General features: G+C 32.1%; 1 protein-coding gene across 6 annotated transcripts in view; it reads left to right on the top strand.

Moving 5' to 3' along the window:
• The window catches only part of toy (paired box 6 protein twin of eyeless), a 187,478-nt gene that overhangs the window by 53,829 nt on the left and 110,840 nt on the right, over positions 1–22,809 (top strand). For 2 of the 6 annotated variants that reach the window (XM_072530021.1, XM_072530016.1), the window contains exons 3-4: positions 6,900–7,140; positions 7,199–7,379. In XM_072530021.1, coding sequence (XP_072386122.1) covers positions 6,900–7,140; positions 7,199–7,379 — 422 coding nt within the window. Of the gene's footprint in view, positions 1–6,899; positions 7,141–7,186; positions 7,380–22,809 lie in introns of all 6 variants that reach the window. The other 4 variants (XM_072530018.1, XM_072530015.1, XM_072530020.1 and 1 more) reach the window with 3 other exon arrangements.

The following is a 22,809-nucleotide window of genomic DNA, read 5'->3' as shown; positions in this document are numbered from 1 at the left end:
GAATAGCTTTAAATCCAGATCTTTTTTCCACTTACCGACTAGCATCAGATATTTTTTTTTCTGCTCATGGCCTAGCTTTAAGATCTTTGATTTCTCGTTTCATATCTTCTTTTGTCTCTTCGATTTTGATTTTATATCTTTTTTACTCACTTTAGAGACCTCTATTTTTTGATAAAAGACTCATGAGCAGCTCTCTGTCTTCCTGACGATAATCACGTTGAAGGTGAGTTTTATAGTTAAGTAAGTTAAAATAAAGTTATTTAAACCAGGTTTACTTCACTGAATCGCTGAACCCACATAAAAACGTAACAGTATCTAAACATATTCTTAACGTAGAGTTCTTTCGTCGCCCAATAGAGAGCTAGATATTTAATTTGTGCTGCTCTAATCAGGATAGCACTAATGAAGAAAAAACTCCATATAATCTGAAAAATTAAACATAAAGTCTCAAGAGGATCAGGCAGAAATAGCGGCAAAAAGATTGGGAATAACGGTTTGATTTAAATTCGTTAACAAAAGGAGGAAGTTTAAAAGAGATGGCAGATATATGTAACATATTAGAAACTTCAACAGAAAGTAAGAAGTCAACAGAAGACATAACAAACATATCAAAGGCTCGGTTCAATACAAAATAAAAGATTTCTTCAAAAGATTAAGCATACTAGAAGAAGAAAGCATAGCTATAATACCGTGGTAATACAGCAACAACAGATTGTTAGTCTGAACTCACCAGAACTCTACGCAGAACAGACCAGATGAAAAACATATTCTAGGAGCTGCAGTTGTTCATTTACAGTGTATGTTCATTGACTAAGACATATCATCGTCATCATTGGTTCTACAACCCAAATTCGGTCTGGGTCTGCTCCAGGATCAGCTTTTATTCCTTTATGACACACGCAGTCGCATATATCCAAACACAAAATACACATATAAACAGGCACATCTATACCATGTCAAGCAGCACATCACCAGAGAGCCGCCCCATACCTTATCATAAGGTGAGATTTGTTTTTCTACTACTCTGCTTCCCAATCTCAATATATATTACTTATACTATTTTACTTTTTGCTTCATTATTAAGTTTTTATGTGGCAAAATTGATATTTTTGTAATTAATTTTAGTTAGTTCATGCAAATTTATTCAAAAGATACATTGTAGTATCTGTTGCAGTTGTCACAAATGAAGCATAAATTGGGAACATACTTTATTATTAATAATAAACTAAAACACGTAGTCATAGAGTTTATGACAATAAATTTTAAAATTACCTACTTAAGAATCAGTGAAAAGTTCTAAAATATCAATTTTATTAACTTACATATCTTAACTGAAAACAAAACGATCTGTAAAAAGATTAAGTATATGATGAACCAGAAAATACATACGGTAGTTGAGTAGAAATAGTATTAAGATAATATTCTTATATTTCTTTTTTAAAAGCATTATTCTTTTCCAATTTTTCTTTTTTATTATTGTAAATAACCATATTTCAAAGACTTATAGTCGTCTCATGCTGATGTCAAAAAGTTTACACTAGAAATAAAAAGAAACTTGTGGAAGCTTTTTACAGGTATTTAACCGCCGAACTAGATGATAAAATTACCATAAATCCTGCCGAAGTAAACCAACCGTCGGAATTTATTTAATTCTGGACTTGGCCTCACCCACATTTATCCACATCCACAATTCACATACAGTCGCTAATCCACCTTGTGCGAATACATTCAAAGTGGGAAGTCACGCTTGGAAAAGCACAAAATAGGACAAAGATTAAATCCTATCTTGAAAATGGCGGCGCTCCTCGCGCTTCCACGCATCCAAGACAAGTTTCCGAGTGTTAATCTTCTCATATAGGGAAAGCCGTCAAATTTGTCTGGTTAGTGTAGAACGTTGAGATTTGGGAATTTGTTCAACGTGGTTTTAAACCCATTGACAACTTAAATACTATTCTTGATACAAATAATCGATGAATATTGGAAAAAATATAGAAAATTTTATTAGAAGAAATATTTCTTGACATATTTGCAATGAAATCTTATATTCACCATCGATACAGTTTTTTCCTAACATTGTTTATCACAGAAACACAGACTATAAACGGTTTAAAACTGAGACGAAACAAGTTGCTTTTTCTGAGATTATTTAAGATTTAACTAATCCAGCTCCATTATTAACAATAATTATTTAGATCGTGAAGATAAAAATTTACATATAAAGATTTTGAAGATGTTTTTAATTTAAAAGAACGCAAACATACCTAAAAATTATTATGTTAGCATTTACGTTACATGCTCAAAAAACATTCCATATGACACTTACAACTGAAGCGGTGAAAGAAAAGTGGTGTAAGTCATCTGAGCATCATTTTGAGGTACAAAAGGTTTTAGTAGAAATATTGTAATTAAATCTACGTAACATATAAACATGCTTGTGGTATTTTTTTATTTATTAAAAATACATGTAACTCTACTAACATTTTTGTACAAATAAAACTATGTTAAGGGTAGTTTTTAAGGGGTGAAATGACTTACACTACTTTTCCTTTAAGAGTTTAAATAGTGTGTACAGAAAACAAAATATGTTTATTGTTTTTACATTAGAAAATCAAAAATAAATTCACTAGTTTATTAGTCATTATTTTCTTCTATATCAGGAAGTGGTCCAGCTTCGTCATTGACTTCATCAGATGATATTTATAAGACTTCTAAAATAAGAATGGTGGACTGGGAGAATGTATGGTAGTAAATCACACATATCTCGCTTTTTGGCTGGCATTACTGGCCCAAGTGCTGTGTACATGCAATCCAGTTAAAGATTTTTCAACAATGTTGGTCTTCCCTTCTTCTTGCTTTGAAGGATATTAATTTGTGAAAAGTAAAAAATCTTCATTTAGTGTTTCTTTATGGAACAGTGAAAATGGCTTATCTTTTTTGACTCTAATTCCCTGCATTTTTAATCATGACACTGATTGGTTATGCGTATTGGTTTTTCTTTTTGTAATTGATTTAGTGAGTTGTGTCAGATCTTTAAAGTCTTCTGTAAGCATTTTTGTGACAGCTTTTTTCTTTCTACACCGAACTATGACTGAAAACCATTCTTCAAGCACATAAATCTGTTAACCGTTAGAGTAAGTTTCAATTGAACCAAAGCCTGACTCGTTGGCTAAGTAAGAATGTTCGCTTACAATAAACTTGTGATCAACTATTTCGGTACTATTATTTTCACTTTGAACTAACTGTAACAAGGCCAAGGCGAAATTCCTGTTTCTATTTTGGCTGGTGCAGTTGTCACTGTACAATACAACATGTTTTGATTTGGCTGCACGTAATTATATGTACTCTGTGACACAGGCACTGATTTCCTGAGATCCTCTCGAAGATAACAGTAAATGTATATATTAGGCTTATAGTATGCGATAGATGTGGTTAGTTTTGGGAAATCTAGGGCTTTCTCTAGGTCAAATGTGAATGCATAGAAAGAATCGTCAGTCTTATTCATTTTACTATACAGCCTTTTCTGTATCATTTTTCATAGAAGTACATACAAGCTCGGTCTTTCTAAGATGAAATTCGTGCTCTACTTTAATCTGTATTATCTCATTATCATCTGTATTGCAGTTTTTTTTTAATTTATAAGCATCATCACACTTAGAGCACGTATCTTTTTATGGTACATGAAAATGAAGGTTGTACTCATTATTGAATGTACGGCGATAAATATCACTGGAAACGGGGATAGTGCCTCTTGTTCCTGACAGTACTTACTATACAAGTGATACAGAAGGGTAACATTAAGGTCAGAAGATAGTTACCTACGATTGGGATTCTTATTCCTTGTATAGTGCGATAGGTAAGATAAAAATTTTCAATGTGTTTCCGGACACATTCATATGTTCTTTAGACATTTTATTGGTTGGTATACCATGGCGTCGATTATCTATTATCTGAACCAGGTGGTTCCCCTTGTTTTATCTTATGAATTGCCCGTGTTATTCGTCTATCAGACATCTAAAAGATTCCAAGAAAGTATTTTTTACATTCTTTTATGGTTTCGCCTTGTTTATGAATGAAATATTGGTTAGACACTGTCTTACCAGATCGTGACTGATCCCTAGAACGTTTTACTTCAGGTTTCTCTTGCTTGATCAAACCACAAGTAAAAGAATGATTTCAATTTCCAGAATGATTTAAATGTTTTTTTTCTATCTTCACATGATATCTTTTCAAAAGATTTTTTATTGCACAAACAGTTGTTTGAAAAAGTTTTACCTGGCACTACTTTTCCTTTTGTTGTCTTATACTCACAACCTGAGTTTTAAAGCCACTTTATTTTTTCTTTTTTATTTTCATACCTCTGTCGTTTTCGTGCTCTCTTGGGTTGTTGAACTTCTTCGCTATTACTTTTCCTTTATGGTTTGGGGAGAGACTTCCTCATTTAATTCACAGTCTTAAACAAACCAATTTGATTAAAATAAAAATCAACAACGTTGTTGTATTTATATAAGTTTATTTATTGTTAGTGTAGAGAATTTAACATTTTGAGGTTAGTTTTGTTTTTATACAAACAAATATAATACTCAAGTTTAACTTACCAGTACTTTCTTATTTAGAATCAGAAGATACCCACTCATCTCTTGAGTAAGTGAAAATACTAGACTCATCACTCACATTACTTGTCATCTGTCGTCATCCATTGTATTGAAAAATCACAACCGCAAAATACTAAATAACTGCCGAAATATCTAGAAATGAAGGAATAGTGGTGTAAGTCTGACTTGCATCACTATTCCCCCTACTACTACAGAGATTTTGTTTGACTGTCAAGTTTGTTCTGCTATCTGTAAGAAAATAGAAGAGGTGGGACTTACACCACTGTCGCTTCTAATAGATTTGAGTATGGAGATTTTGATTATGCACTAACACTTTTCCTTTCACCGCCTCAACTATAAGTCAACATGAAACATGTCTACATTCATAAAATTGATATCTTTTATTTGTAAATAATTGTGACAACGAATCTACTGGAGAACTTAGCCCCTCTGGATTATTTCTTAAGGGGTTACTTAAAACAAAATTTAACCATCAAGGGTAATTTCAAGAAGTAAATCGTTTGCAAAAGAAGTAAACCCGATTTTTTATTGTAAATTAAAGCAATAATATATATATATATATATACATATATATATATATATATATATATATATATATATATATATATATATATATATATATATAATATAGCAACCACATTGTATCTCACGGTCCAATAAAGCCGACTGGAGAATTGTATTTAGACGTTTCTTCTCTCTTCCGATCCTCGTCTATCTCTATCCATTCACTAATGTATTATCAGATTATAACGCACTTAAATGTGCCTGCTTCACAACAATCCTCTTAGCTTTAGAAGTTTTGTGTTGTTATCCCCCAAAAGCACATGGGAATTATTTGTATAACGTTATTTGTTTTAAAAGTGGAATTTATACAGTCGTACAGGATTTTTAATTTTAGATGGCTACAAAAGAAGTATGTAATAAGAATTTCCCGTAACTGTCTCATTCATTGTTGTTTAATTTTATAAAAAAAAACTTAACTCTAAAAAAGCTAACCTCACAATTCAGAGACAATGTATCCCATTCTTATTCCTCTACTTATTTCCGTTGTTTGTTTTTTTTTTATTTAGTTTTATATAATGACCCAGATAGACTACATGTTTCGCGACGGTTCCCTGAACTACTATTACCGGTTTGTCATCTTTGTTTGACATGCTTTTCGTTTTGTTAAGTTTTCTTTTGAGTCCTTTTTGTTTTGATTTTATATGTATCTATTATCTAACTCTTCCATCATCTTCTCGAAATTCGTTTTCGTCGGGAGCTATTATAATTCCATCATTGGTTTATCTAAGAAGATTTATACTTTCTATTGACAGAAATTCCTCGACTTGAAGATGTCCTCCAGCGCTACTGTAAATTGTTTTGGATACATTGTATCGCTCTAACTTACATCGTGATTTATTTCAATTTGATTAATTTTTTGGTTATTATTGATTAACACCGTCATTTCGGCTTGTTCATATATGTTATTTGTAATAGTCTGTATCTTAAGTCTAATCAGCTGTTGATCGATGCTTTATCGATAGTCCATAGTTCCAAACTATCAAAGCATTTTTCATAATCTATAAAGGTTAAACAGCGGAAAATATTCTACTAGTTTACCTTTTAATTTTAGCGGACTTATTCCTGTGTCTCCCAACGTAGAATATCATACGGTTTAGTTATTTTCTTCTTCTTCACTTGCCATATCAGAATTATCCGACTTTGGCGATCACCATTGCAGAGGCTGTCTGCCGCATGGAATAATTGTCCTGCATTTGGTATCACGAATGTATTTTAACCAAGAAACCAGTTTTTTTCCTACACCTCGACGACCTTCTATTTTGCCTTTAAGGATCAGTTGTAGTGTTCTATATCGTTTTTCCGTTATTATATGTCCCCAATAAGACATTTTCTGGTGTTTAGCAGTCTTTTGCAATTCTCTATCTTTGTTGACCCTCCTTAGTACCTTCTCATTAGTTTTTCTTGCTGTTCAAGATATCTAGGTCTCTAGTTCCTGCTTAGTTATTTTACCATTCTTTTATTTGCTAAATTTCTTGATAAACTTTCTTGTTTCTTATTTTTCTGGCTACTGCTATTACTATAAACTTTAGTTAAACATATTTAGACGGGTTTCAACATGTTTAAAATATGAATAGATTAAGACTACATACCTAAATACATAAAATTAAAAACCTGTTTATTTAAGTAATAAAGTATGTGTAATATGTAAGCTAATTTAAAAGATATTGAACTATAAATAAATCTAATTTGTCCATTTAAAACCTTATTAAATCGACCAAACAGTTCCCCTCTTTTCAGAAGAAGACCTGATGCACCATGCGATGAGCCAGAACTCATTGTTTGGGTGTTCTACTGCAGGCCATAGCGGAATCAATCAACTAGGAGGCGTCTACGTCAATGGTCGACCACTTCCCGACTCCACTAGACAGAAAATCGTGGAACTAGCTCACTCCGGAGCTCGCCCATGTGACATTTCTAGAATACTTCAGGTCTCCAATGGTTGCGTATCGAAGATCCTCGGCAGGTAATATTCTGGTAAGGATCCTGGCTGTATTTTTGGCTGATGTTAGTTTTGTTGGCAGGTATTATGAAACTGGATCCATTAAGCCTAGAGCTATTGGTGGATCGAAACCTAGGGTAGCGACGACACCGGTGGTGAATAAGATTGCAGAGTTTAAAAGGGAGTGTCCTTCGATTTTTGCATGGGAAATCAGGGATAGGCTGCTTAGCGAGGGTGTGTGCAATAATGACAATATACCTAGCGTAAGTACTACTTTTTATTAACAAATATTAAAATATAATCAACAAAAATATTAAAGCGAACATGTATTAACGAAAGAGACTACTTATTACCTCATTAAAAAGCTATTCCTTCGTTACTATTACCTACTGTTACGTACAGTATGTAACACAAACTTCTTAAATTTTGGTATTGGAACCACAAATAGTTTTAAAACATGAAAATATGAATCTGAAACGCTTTATTTTGACTGATACATAAATGTATTAGTAAACCTATATAATACCATATATACTACTGAATTATTCCTAACGTTATAAACGATACGAATTTAAATATTTCCGTTGAAATCCTGTCAGGAATACCTAAATAAGGATAAAAATTTCCGTCTCAAGCCACACAAGTTGGAGAGAGTCACATTAGTTTAATAGGTGTTAAGTTAAAGTATTTAGTTTCAGGAGATTTCAGTAACTTAGGGTCTTAAGATTCTGTTTTTTCTATAACTACATATTACATCAATGGTTAGGGTTCGGTCATAAACAACAGTGGTGAAGTTTTTGAATTTTTGGTGAACTTTTTCTTTCTGTCAAATATTATCGGAAGAAGGCTAGAATGGCTTAGCAGAAATATGGAAACAAACAAAAGAAAAATAAACGACGTCGAAGGTTATATTACGACTACTGTACTAGTTTAAAAAGTATTATCAATTACGATTAATAATATAACATACAAAAATAAGTTCTATTTTCAAGCAATGAAGAAATCCAAGTAATATCAAAGAGTACTGGAGTTCTGCAACTATAGAGCTAATATCTTTTAGTCTCAACAAAGTTTCTCGATATGGGTTTGGATATAGTTTACTTAGGGAAATTTCAAGGAATCGTTCAAGTGTAATTTGCATTCTCTCTATAGAATCAGAGTTTGTAACATAGGTAAAATGCTATAACTCCGTATTTTGAATATTTTTTAATTATCAAAAAGTAACGTTGTTCAACCCATGGACGAAGTTCAAATTAAGTAGTAGTATATTATAAATGTTATAAAGTTGTATTCAAACCATCTGAAAATAAAATTCGTTTAATAATTTATTTGTATTTGTCTCAGTAATAATGAAAATTTAGAATAAATATGATTTTTTTTTATTTGACCAAATACATGGTTTATATTAAATTTTTCCATCTAGCTATTGCTTTTGCCTATGCTCGGTAACCTTTCAGATTTTAATACTAATAGCAGATACATATTACTCACATATTAAATGTTTAGGAATGTGTCCTTGTACTGTGTTTTACGTACTCATGGTCACACCTTTTGTAACGGAAACGTTTTTCGTATTTCGCGGTTTGTTTCAATAGTTGCAAGTTTTTCCATTAGTTGATTATTAAACCAGAATATTTCCCGTGTATGGTATTTCAGTGATAAGGTTAAATAAAGTTATCGTTGTAATATAGGCATTTCTATATTGTGTATTTGTTTTATAGTTTACAAAAAAAATATTAATACATATTATGTATGTGCCTTCATTATAATTTTAAATTTTATATTTATTTTATTTACGATCATCTAATTATAATATTTATAAAGCTTATGGAACTGTTTAAGTATATGAAGCTAATTCTGTTTAACCATCTAATCCATAACCACTTCATTTAAACCACACATCAGTTTACTATCACTCTGATTTGTACCATCCCCGACACAACCCCTTTTTATCATTGTCAGAGAGAATTATTAAAAACATTCATAACCCACAAGGTAAACACCGCTTCATAATAATCTCTCCCCTTCTTTTACCATCCCTATACAAACCAAAACAGCTACTTACAAACTAAAAAACGGAGCAGCTGGTGTCGAACTGAAACACGTACAGACATACATAACCATCCCATCCCATCCCGCCTTTTATCATTTTAAAAACAAATGAGCCCATCTGTCCAATGGCGAACCGGAACTCCGCCATTTTCTTTCTGACCGTCTTTGTAGGTTGCTTTAATAAATGTTACATATTTATAGGCACCCGGAGGTCTCTTTTATTCAATCGAACCATGGGAATATCAATGTTAATAATAGTATTTATACTTACCTGTATTTTTCTGGTTCTGGATATTTTGTTTGCATTAATAATATACCTACACATTTGTTTTTAATTTTGGTAAATAAGAGGACTTTACATCTTTGTGATTGTTATAGAGGAAATAATTAAACAGATAATTTCAAATAAAACTTTTAAATTACTAAGATATACCGTGCAAAAAATCACGCAAAATAATTGTCAAAAAACTGTCAAAGTGTTTAGTCACATCTACAAGTTTCGTCTTGAAAATTTAAATATCTAAACGATTATTTCTACGGGTTTAAACGTGTAAATAGTGAATAAATAAAAACAGAAACCATTCCTACTCGAAAAGCCAACGAGTCAACAAGTCGCCTTTTTCTAATAGTATTTCTAATAAAAAAACTTGTCAGTTAATGTGATTTGTTATCAAGTAATTATTGAAAGTGAAAAGTTTTTTGTGAAACAACTTGGTATGTAAACTTTATAATTGATACAAACACAATAAATAGGCCAGGCATTGCGCCTGATTTTCATAAAATATTTTGGCATCCAGAATATTTAAAAATGCTTTTTTAACCCACCGCTCCAAGCTACGCAGCTGTTACATCAAAAACAATAAAACCTACACCGGTGACCACATCATATCCTAGCAGAATGCAAGCGATAGTATTAAATGTTATTTCGGATACAGCTCTCTTCGATCACATTAAGGCGATCGGTGAAATCGTAACACCAAAGCGCATTACCCACGCTTCCCGCATATCCAACCAACGCATTTGCATCTTTTTTGCTTCTATTTCTGACGTCGATATTCTTCTTAAAAACAATGTCACCGTTTCCGTTAATAATGAAATCGTCCACATCCGCACTCATTTTCCCAACTAAAAGATTGTTAATATCTAACGTATGTCCATCGATTCCAAATCAACTTATCGAGCAGGCATTAAAAAACGAACTTGGTCTGCAACTAGCTTCACCTGTATCTCAGATTCGTACAGGCTCACCCGATGAAGATTATTCCCATATATTAAGTTTTCGACGGTCTATCTACGTAATACCAGATAAAGAAAATTTCGAAATACAAACCTCTGTATTAATACATTTTGAAAACACTTCCTTCCGAATCTTCGTGACATCAGACAAACTAGAATGTTTCCTTTGCCAAAAAGCCGGACATACGGCTGAAACCTGCCAAAACCCACCGAATACCACTAGAGATACCACCAAAGATACAAAACCATCAGCCACTATCAGCCCGTCTGCCCGCTTAATCATAGAAAATCTTATAGCAGCAAACCCATCATCCTTTTCAATTAACTCGCTACAACTAATTACTTTCTTGGAAAATTCTTTCGACTGACATGACCCCTTAGCTGAAGAACATTCCTTCTTCTTGATGACCTCAAACAAATCTACCATAATATCTCTGACAGATCACTTAAGAATCGTATAACTCGCCTACAAAAAAAAATTAAGGCTACGATGAATCTAAATGTTATTGACACTGTTAGTCTTGCATCTGTTAGCTCTAATGACAGTGACCCATCCTTAGACAAAACCGACCTGCCTTAATTTATAACTTTTATATTCACTATAATTCAATGGAATAAATTTTATCGCAAAGAAAATAAATTTCTTTGCGATATGGTCTCATAAAAAAGTCAACAAAATCTTTTGGATCTACCTAATAACTAAGGTTGAGTTATATTGTATGGTTATAATTTATTGTTAATTTAATAAAACCACACTAGGGGAAGAATTGTCAAAATGATTTTGAAAACACACAAAATACGAAGAATTATTAATTATATTACTGTTTTCGGTACTTTTTGAATATTGTTTAGTATCAGCAATAGACTGAAATCGTACCATAATTAACAAAAATGACGTAAATCATATATCATACATCTATATATAAACACAACCAATTTAAATCTTTGCTTAAGTGTAAAATTAAGGGCTTTTTGAATCCGTGTGAGTATTTTTGAGCGAGCTAAAGCGTCGGAACGCTCGACGTTGTTTTCGTTTTTGTAAGGTGAAGGAAGAAATTCCCTTCCGAGCCATTCCACGCAGTGCGTATCGCATTTTGTTATCGATGAAAATTTTACGCAAGCGCTCTGCAATTAATACAACACATTCTCTGCTATAGAGCTTCGAAGGATTATGTAACAGAGAATTGATGGCATCCCGGGAAATTCCAAGTAAATCACATCCAATTGTTTATAAGACCATTGAATTGTCCTGAAATTCGGAAAGCCTTTCCCGCCGAATCGTATTGTTACGGTTTTAATATTCAAAACAACTTGGGGATTGATGTATTGTTCATTATACAGCTTTTTGAAAAACCATTCCATTAAATCGTTTTACTTATAACGGAACATGTTATATCATGTAGGTATCCTTCGAAACTCCCACGTGTAGTATGGAAAAATAATGTAAGACCGTCAATAACTTAAAAGTCTTTGGTTTCAATGAAACATAATTAAATTCAATAAAGTCAATTTATTTTTTCAGTTTCCCATATTGCGATAGAATTCATTAACTTTAATCGACCCTTTTAAAAATGGACGTGTACGAACTCATCACTATATAGCCCCCCATAAAATTATTAGACCCTCGGAGATATAGTAAACTGATCACCGGCATCCTTTGGAGATTGGTAAACTCATCACCGCAGATAGGTAAACTCATCACCGGGATTTTTGCCTGGTTTCTAATGCGAAAGATTGCCTCTTACCTGTTATACTTCTCGTTTATGTGATAATTTAATAAATTTAGAAATTATTTTAAGCAAGTAGCTTTAAAATTTAACTGAGATATTAATATGTGTCACGGTGTGGCCTATTATACGTATTTGCCACTCTAAATGGTTTTGAGATCTAAAAATTTAGTTACATAGGATTTCGATAGTGAACTTTAAAATGAAAATATTTGTCAATGTGTGGTATTTTTGTTTATATCGGAAGTAGTCCCACCTTCGTTATTTGATTTTCATTGCATTTTTATATTTCTCATTGAATTTTCGAGATAATTTGTTAAGCATACATTCGGTCTATGTCTTACCGTTTTGGCACTATTTGACTATCTTGAAAATAATAGACGATTTTGGACAGTTAGCAAATATAAAATATCTGAAAAATAGGAAAAGCTAAAAACTTGAGTGTGCTATTAGTGCATTGAAGTCGAAGGAAACTTAATTTTTTACACGTGCAAAGCTTTACATTTTATGGCATCATTGGCGGAAATTTTTAAATTTAAAGTAATCAGCAATGCATTTATTGTGACAGAATGCATCAAAATGCTTAAGTACAGTTTCCTGTACTTTATTTTTTAATGACTTGTACAAAGATCCCACAATTAGAGTGCTTTTAAAAGCAATTTTTTTAAATTTTTTGGTTAGTTTTTGCCATTATTTGTAGGAGTCAATGAGTTGTTCATTTCATTTTATAAACATCATGACAACTAACCTCAATTAGTGTAAGATACAAAATAATTTTTATTCTGTAATTTGTACTAATTTTGTTTATTGTAGCACCCTGATGATGCAAATAAAGATTTGCGAAAGCTTGGTACACTAAAAAGAGTACTTCTTTGTCCTATCTTCGGCTGCACACCCAAATATGTAGCTGTGTTTTGTAGTCTAACTGATCAGCGTTGACTACAGGCGTTTATCGCTTTTTCAGTATATATACTTATATTAGGAGTCCAATTAAGTCGGTACCATATGGAAATTTTTTTATATTAAGTTTGATGAAAAAAAATTTATTCTCTAGTTCTGAATGATATAGAATTTCAATCATTTCAATTAATTTCAGAATCAGATATTAGTATTCTTCAGTCATTTACGCGGTTCGTTAAACAACATGAATTTTATTAAGACTTGAGAATATCCACAATTCATTTTTTTTGATAAACCGCGTATACAACTAAAATAAATTCAATATCTGATCATTGTATTCTAGGTTTTAGATCATTCAAAACTTTTTATGTAACATAATTATTATATGTAACAAAATTCATAAAACAAAAAACAAAAAGGTTTCACATATGGTGCCGACTTAATTGGATACCCTGTATATATATATATATATATATATATATATATATATATATTATATACATATAACAATGTGACTAACAATTTAATTAGAAATCTCAAAATGTAATATCAGAAAAGGTAATCTACAGCAACAAAGTAATATTATGCCTTGCCTGCAAGAAACATCTTATGCAGTTAACTTAAAGAACTTAATTACGCTGATTTTTTTCTGTTTAATCAGGATGATTCGCGAAAAACAGTGCGAAACAACTAAACCAAAGCGGTATAGAATTTCTACTCACCAGTTGTATGTATGACATTTAGCCTTACACCTTTTCGTCGCACAAGTCCACAAAAGGCAATTCGATTTTTTTAAAGTCTTTCGCAATTGAAATTTGAAATTATTGATAACCATCACCATCATTTTTTGTCCGCATTAATAGAATTTTGTGGAATTCCCAAATAAAAACCAATAAATTGCAGTTGCATTTAAGACATCTGGATTTGGATTATTCTGTGAAATTACCAATAACTAACCGTTTGCTGGAATTTTATGGTCTATACCTGATCCGGGGTGCAGGTAGGCCAGTGATCAGTTTACCAATCTCTTAGGGTCTATTTTGAAAACCCTACTTTTATGGCGGTGATGAGTTTGTACTATGTACGAGGGTATTTATGGTAATTGGTGATGAGTTTACGTGTACCCTTAAAAATATGAGATACTTCATTAAAAAGCTCTTGTTTCACCCAGTAAGGTCTTAGATTACTGAGCATTTATATTCGAACTTTTCAAAATGGCGCTCGTTTTATTCAGAAAATTAGATTACAGCGAATCCTTCTTCTTCTTCTTCTTCAAGTGCTACCTTCTTCAAGTACTATCTTTTTCAATGTGTTCTGCTGAACAGCAGAATGACTTTTTGACATTCACTTGTGGTTAAAAAAGAGCTTAATTAAAACTTAATTATTCAATATCATGTAACGTAATACTGTTATCAAGTCTGTTTTACATTTATGGTTAAATGTAGAAGATTAGATATGTAGTATTATCTAATGATATATTTGATAGTATATCAAATAAACAAATTTGTTTCGTTACCAAAATTTGCAGAAAAAACCTTTTATATGTTTCTTCATAGTTTGAATAAAACTATGAAGAAACAAAAACCTCTGGGGAATTTCGTAAAAAGTTAATCATGCAGGTTTCATTGTTGGATCTGTTAATTGCAAACAAAAATGAATAATTTGAATGATTTCTTAAGAACTCTGAAAGTTTGGGTATTTTTGAAAGACCAAAAGATCATTGGTTAAACAGAGAGTGTGGAAGAAGGGTTTGGATGCTCGATGGAATTTAAAAAAAACATTCAATCCTGAGAATTAACTAGTGCCGGCAGTTTTGAACAGTGTGAAAGTAATTTCTTGCGAGTAAGAGTTTAAAATTGGTAACAGTTCTGGTCTTTAAATGCTGATTGGAAGAAGTTACAGTAATTAAGTTTTGCAGTATTTGTAAGTACAAATAAGTTATTATTTATCAGGAGAATCACAGACAAGGAGATTTTTGGCAGCCAAAAAGATAGGATGGATTGTTAGGACGTTTGATCTAGATTCCGTGTAAACAGAACAAAAAAAGGCATTTCAGATAGAGATTTTGACAAAAGAACATCAGAGAGATTGTAGAATTGAAATAATTAAAAGTTAACGGGTTGTCGAGAACAACATTGCAAAGGCATACAATTTTAAAACGGAACAATAAAATAAATGTATTTATTATCAATTTTTTTATTAAATTTTCTATAAAATAGTTTGTGATTTAAAAGTTACTTTAATTTGGGTTGCACAGTTCAATTTGTCAGGATGTAATTACCTTAATAATGTCTTATTGAGTTCTTTAGATATGTAATAATATTCCAAGATATTTTAACATTATATTTATTGTACTGAACAAATTTGAATTTTAAATATTTCCTGTTTATTATTGAACACTAGCCAAAGACAAAGGTATTTCTGAATTCAAATAAGAACCAGAACGTATAATAAAAATCTGATTAATAATTTGGCGTCTGTGATTCACTAAACTATGCTGATATATTAATAATAAAACTCAATAATTTTTTTTCTGATTGTTATATTGAAATTCATTAAAAATAGAAATTTTATTTAATTGTCTAATAGATTTCAAAATCCATAAATATATGTATGCATATAATAGTATTATATGATAAAAGTATAAATTGTAGAAAAACTATAGAATTTCCATCCATTCTTTCCGTTTATTTCTTTTTTTAAAACATGATCGTAAAAATTTACTCCATTTTAATGGGCGATAAACCCAAAATGGTACAACCAACTAAGAAATAAATTTTATTTCTGCTAAATTTTGATGGCCATAAAAGCTTCACACGAAATTTAACTCCAAGAAGGGTGCTCCACATTATGGTTATTGTTGTTTAAAAAAGGGCTTAGCGTAATTGTCACACTAGGAATTTCTTACAAACACAACAAACAATACAAACAAACTTTTGCTTATATTCAATAATCAAACAGTCAAATATTGCATATACATTTTATTTCTAAAGCTGTCTAAATAAACAATTTCTTAGCACATTGCAATTTATATATCAATTAATTTTCAAGGCGGGGGGAAGGTGCAAATTTCAACACGTTGCAAAATTGCGTTACAAACTCTTTTCTACGTTGCCAAGAGCAATTGTAATTAGCAACCGATTTTCACTTCATAATATTCTGTTTTTAAATCTTGTCAAGCAGAAGTTCTACAGTATATGCTCGAAAATCAGACTCGTTATTTTACATTTTTCAATTCAAGAGAGTCTGTCTGAATCCGTCAGGCACACTTGTAGACTATTCATTCGACGAAATCAAAGTCTCGTTATTCTGCACATCAAGAAAAGTTCTTCACCAGCACGGTCCATTCCACGAAGCAATTTCTTCAAGTTTTTTTGAAGTTTATCAAAACTATTAGTATTTTAGTGTTAAGTAAAATAAGGCACTCGTAGGCCTTTCCATACCACAACCTGAAAAATCTTTTGTGTACATTCTACATCTATGTTCAGTTCAAAAAACTTTTTAGAAAGCTTTTTATCTTATACGGAGATACCTTTGTTATTTGCTCACGTACTAAAAAGATCTTTTGTAGGTATTTATGTCGCTTGCAAACAATTGCCCCATAGTAGGTCATGATCTCAGCATTTTAGCAGACTCTGTAGAGATAAAAAAAGTAAACTTTTTACCTTACCGTAAAAAGAAGAATGTTGTTATAACCTTTTTGTTTGCCTTTGGCCTGGAATATTTTTCAGCAAGTTCCACTAACTTGCTTTTCTAATTTTTTTTATTCTTCAATCATAGAGCTTTCTGGTATACCGCAAAATCATTAACAGATAAACGGAGTATTAGCCCCTCCTTATGGAAAACTCATTAGTCACTTTACCAGCAATACCTTCTTAGTTACCTTGTTGTATTTAGCTAATTGCTAAAGGGACTTTTTTGCTGTTCCAAATTGTTGCTGTTCAAATGAACTTTGCGGTGCAGCCTGAATGTCAAGTATTGCTACCAGTTCTGCTTAAAATAGTGTAGGAATATTTCCGAAAGCTATTAATAGTTTGGTATTAGGACCAGTAACACATATTCTTCCCATAGGTTTTTGATCCATCAGTAAAGTGAGGGCACTTCTTGTAATTCAAGTGACTTCATTTTGTGTTAACTTCCACTAAATTATTATAATATTTAGTGTGAATTTTAAATCTTATTTAGCTGATATAATGTCTATAGGCATCTTCATCTTTTTCTTATTCTTCTTTTTGTGTAGACATAACTCTGTATGTTTTTCAATGTACCTCCAGTAAGTTGTCGTTTCATCGCTTTCGTGGTCGTCCCACTGATCTACGTAGTAAAGACGGCAAGAGACGGTTTTATAATAGGAAAACGACCAGTAGGACGACCACGAAAACGATGGAATGGCAACTTATTGGAGGCACATTGAAAAACAGACAGTCATGTCTATATAAAAAAAGTAACGACAAAGAAAATCTCATTAACATTAACATAACTCTTTTAATTGTTCCTCATATATCTCTTTGTGTTCCGTAGAAATCGTGTTTCATCTGTTTTGAGAAGCTCCTCCAGTGTTTCCTTTTTATTTGTCTGACTAAAGTTTTCGTTTCATTTCGGATTCGTTTATAATGAATGTATGCCTGTTGTATTTTTTGCGTTCTGTATTGTAAAAAGACTTTCTTCTTTTCTTCACATTTTGTCTTCAACTTCTCTCTAAACCATGGGGTTTTCTGTTTTGATATGTTAGTGTTCGTTACTTTCCTCGCATCAGGTGCTTCTGTTGCTGCATAAGTTATGTTATTATTGACTTTATTCCAGGTATTCTCGATGTTATCGTTTTTTAATATTTTATTCTCGGCGTTCTTCTCTTATATTCTTGTTCTGCATATGTATTACGTGGATTTTGTATTTAGTTCTTTGACTTTTATTTTTATTTGCGTTGGTGTCACTCTCCTGGGTGCGATGTATTTAATGTTGCTTCTTATTTTTTATAATACCAGGTTGTGATCGCTACCTTTATCTTTCTGAGTTGAATAATCCCCAAGTGTTGTCATCTTCCCTCTAACTTCGTCTACTGCTTGTTGTAATTTGTCATAAAATGATTCTCTTGTTGTTTGAGGCTTGTTATTATATGGGCCTTATAATTCAAAGATGTTTTGGTCTTCCATATCCATTCTTATCTTTGTTGTTACAATTTTTTTTAATACATATTGACATTCTTTGATTTGATTTTGGTATCTTTGTTATTATAGTAAAGCTATATCTTCTTTACCTCTTTTCTTTTGCTACCCCATTGTAGATCCGATTTAATTCTCCATTTCCGTTCTTTTTGTTTTTTTTTTTTTTTCTTTTTCAGCACTTCGGTTATTTCTTTGTCCCTTATATTGAGTGATTTAGTGTTTAATCTAGTAACTATCTAGGTTTTAGATTTTTTTCTTTTGTCTATATTTTTTGCCGTAGCAGTTTATATTAACAATTTGGTTCCGGCTTCCCATTTTAACCTGAACTGGAACCGGCTATGTTAACCGCACAACTACACTGTCCACCCCGCAATTACTCTAGGTAGTGTTAGGTATCTTTAGTATTACTTATTGCAACACTTAGAATCTTGAAATGTCCAGTGAGGTAGCTAGGTTTTAGTCATTTAGAGTTAGCCCAAGGGCGTTCTCGTTTGTTGTGTTGTTTAGTTCCACCAAACCAGCCTTAATCTTTGTTCGGAACGTTAACTAGATACCTGTCCAACAATTATACTACCTATCTATAAAATGCCTGAAGGAATTTGTAATATGACCATAAGGGTTAATATTATTGATATCATTGATTTTATCGAACTTAAAGCAAGAAAAAATGATGACAAAAACAATTGTTTAATATGATTGAGATATAAAGTTCAAATATATTAATCATATATATTAATATAAGACAGCATTTGTGTGACGCAATGGAAGGTAAAAATACTCACATTTGCTTATAAAATCAACGAAAAAAATTAAAAATGCAACACAGGATAAGGAACAGTCTCATCAACACGTTTTTTACGAGCCTGATTTTACTCTACATCATCCAGTCAATTATTCACAGCAGCAGCAGCAGTTAAGCAAAAAATCATTATAACGTTGACAGGAAGATTATGTTGTTCTGAAGCTATTTTCTTGTGGCACCTTAATGCAGTTACTATTTTTCTTTGAAATAAGCCACAATTTAAATTTAATTTAAGTTTGTTGACGTTTCAATTTCCACTTCACAAATAATTTTTAAAATACAAAATAATAATTATCATTAATCTTATATACTAAAACGCTAAGCCCTTTTCTTGTCCACCACTTTACTCAAAAACCATATTAGATAAATAAAATATTTTTTCGGAATATTATTAGTATTACGTATAAGATTGTCAAGATATACTTTTGGTACAAAAATTCACTTCCGGTTTTGAGATGACCGGAAGTTAAAATTTACTTTAAGTTTTAGACCCCACAATGTATATGTGGATCGAAAGGTCTCGTCGAGACGAATCTAAATATGTACTTCCGGTTGCGATCCGACACCGGAAGTGACCAGAAACGCGCATAAAACGTCAAGATAGAGCAAATCTGATACCGGATTCGTGATCAGCATGCAAAATTAACTGCTAAATGATAACATTGTAACAAAAAACATTGTTTATGACGAAATATTTCGTGATATTTAATACACTTTTTACTTGCATTATTATTGATGAATGTTATGTATATTCTTGCTTATATTGTTTGTATTGATCTCTTAATTTTTCTCGCAAAATAAAAATTTCATTTAAAAAACTCGATGTCGAGTTGGTCCGCTAGTGTTTTGTATTTTGAAAACGATTTCCGAAGTGGAAATTGCAACGTCAATTTGTATAAGTATATGTATATGTATATGTATAATTCAAATCTTTTTTGGATTTTAGATAAAAGAAATGAGGCAGAACAACATACTTAAGAGCAGAACAACATACTTAAAATCTGTATAAGAATTTAATTGATAATATAAGTAAAAAACATTAACTTGTTGAATTTACGATACTTTTAAGTGTGTAATTATTTTTAGGAAGGAATTTAGTCAGTCAATAGAAAACTTTTTGAAAACTCCAATTTTGACTTTTTTCGTTCTATCAATGACTAATACAAAACTGTTCTCCTGCAAAATGCACAATTTTACTTCTATTATATTCTACATGCTATTTATTTTTATGTAGTGTCGGAAAACTTTTATAAAAACTAGTTCCCTTTGTTAAAAATATAAGATCTCCATCTGTATTTTATTTGGATTCCAGTTCTTTGTCTCTGTTTGGAAGTAGCGCTGACAAATCAGGTAGGGCCAACCGGGGACTCGGTAATTTCTTTTCTCGGAATTATCTCACTTGCCATATTCGCACATCTTTCTATTGTAGCAGCAGCAGCCATCCACCATTTTCCTTAATCTGTTTCCATTTTTGTAATCCCCCGCATTCCTTTGAACGCCAAAACTCCGCACCCTCGCTCTGCCGTTGCCACGGCAACCGCATCCCCCGAAATAACCATACACCAATTTTCCCCTTGCCTTATCCGACGTAATTTTATTTTATATAAATATTTTTGCACGCAGCTTCGACAACAAGGATATTTACACAACGTCAGCTCGTTCGAAATAAAATACGGTCATGCTGAGAACGGCATAACCACTATTTGCTTTTACTACAAATATTATTATATACCTGAGTATTATATTACATGTATAAATTATTGCTGTATGTATGCTTTATCCATACATTAAATGATTCCCAAAATCGAGAAAAATATCGGCAAATTTTCATGGAGACCAACGCCTAAATATGGGCACGGTACTCAAAGAAGAAGAAGATGCTGAAAAACAAACAGTTTTAAGGTATTAATACTGGAACTATGTTCCAGTATTAATACCTTATTTTTGTTTCAATTATATCGCCATCACAAACCATATTAACTTGGTTTTTCCCGTAGAATCACCAAATGGTCTCGTCGGTCATAGCGAATATCGCTATTTTCATTGGTCGATGGATGACAATTTTGTAACAAAGATATTGCAATGCGTCTTCTAAATGATAACTGGTTCAACTTATAACTAAGTAAGGGCATCTGACATAAGTTGATTTTTACCATCACTTTCACGTTGCCAAAACATTCCCCTGCGAGAAATGTTGACATTACCACTCAATATTAAAGTTCCCAGAAAAGATTTGCCTTATACTCCTCAACTTTGATAATGGAATTATATTTTGAGAATTTATTTACAATATGTCATTGTCATTATTTTGCACATTTATTTCAGCAGGAGCTTGTAATTGTGAGCCAGGTAAATTATACATCGCCAAGTATATCACAATCACCAAAGTCTACATACGTTAGAACTATGTAGTAGTCTACAATCGCTACTAAATTTTTATGATCCTCTAACATACTAAGCGCATCCTCTAGTGAAAAACCCCGAAAAATTAATGGTATGGTATTTTTCTGGATTACAATATTTTGTACAGCAATTTCTATATCTAAATCGAAATAAATATGTAGTTTTTACCGGTAAATACAAAAATTAATTATTTTTCTGCATAAATATAAAAAATTTAATTATTTGGCACATAGTGTTTCAAATTTAGACATACCAATTACAAAACTTTAAACTTTATCACAAAATTATCATCAGATATCACAAAGCAAGCAATTCAAAACTGCTACTTGTGGTTGTATAAGACTTATTTCAAGTATCTATATTGTCACTAAGAGAAAGAATGCGCACATATGTATAAGTCAAAACATGTTTATGGTGTACAAATGATTGTACGTAGGTTACGTCTGGGTTAATAAATATTGTGACAGGTACGTCGTATTTTCACTATTGGCATCAATTATTGCTTGACTTCTACTTGGCATACTGTCTATTGAATTCTCGAAGTTGCTGAAGGATCTGCGGAAGAGTTACGTGATCTATAAGCTTTCTTTGTAGCATGTCCCAAGCATGTTCAATGAGATTGAGGTTTAGAGAGTACGAGGGTAATACCAAATGAAAACGTCTATGTAAATCTCTACTTTCCCGACAACTGAAGATCTATGGTCAAGCATTACCGTCGAAAAAATCTAATACGCTTAATAATGTCCCGTCTGTACATCTCACGGTTCATAGCGCTCTGGTAAAGGTAAAAATTTATTTTTCAACCAAAACAGATTTCAGCCCAAATCATAACACCACCACCTACAAATGGATGGACCACCTGACACGGTCTTTGATTTCTTGATACTATTGGTCTTGTCCATACACATGCTCGACCGCTATCTGAAAATCGGCAAAATCTGGAATCGTCTGTGAACAATAGTAAATGTCATCCATCTCTCCAATTTAATGTCTAGCACAATCTAATCTTTGACGCCGATATCGTATAGTCAATGGTTACATCTCAAAAGACGCCTAAATACCAAATTAAATGTTTTTAAACATCGAATAGTTTAAGTGGAAACAAGGATAGCACTGGCATCTTAAGGGCGCTGTAACAGTATTCGTGCAGTAAAAAAGACCCGCTTCACGCAGTTAATGTAATATATCGGCCATCTCGAGCCATGGTTCTTCTAGGACAACCTATTCTTTGTCGTTCATCAATATTTCTGGTGTTCCGAAATCTAGACGCAAGTCTAGATAGACGCAATCTAGAAATAACATTTTGCGAAACATTGAAAATATTGGCAACTTCGACTTACAGGGCACCATTTTGTAGCACCCCCACAGCTCTGTTGGCTTCATCGTGATTTAATTTACGACGGGGCAT

Source organism: Diabrotica undecimpunctata, chromosome 4 (assembly GCF_040954645.1).
Source record: "Diabrotica undecimpunctata isolate CICGRU chromosome 4, icDiaUnde3, whole genome shotgun sequence".
NCBI classification, from domain to species: domain Eukaryota; kingdom Metazoa; phylum Arthropoda; class Insecta; order Coleoptera; family Chrysomelidae; genus Diabrotica; species Diabrotica undecimpunctata.
This window is presented reverse-complemented; position numbering and strand designations above follow the sequence as displayed.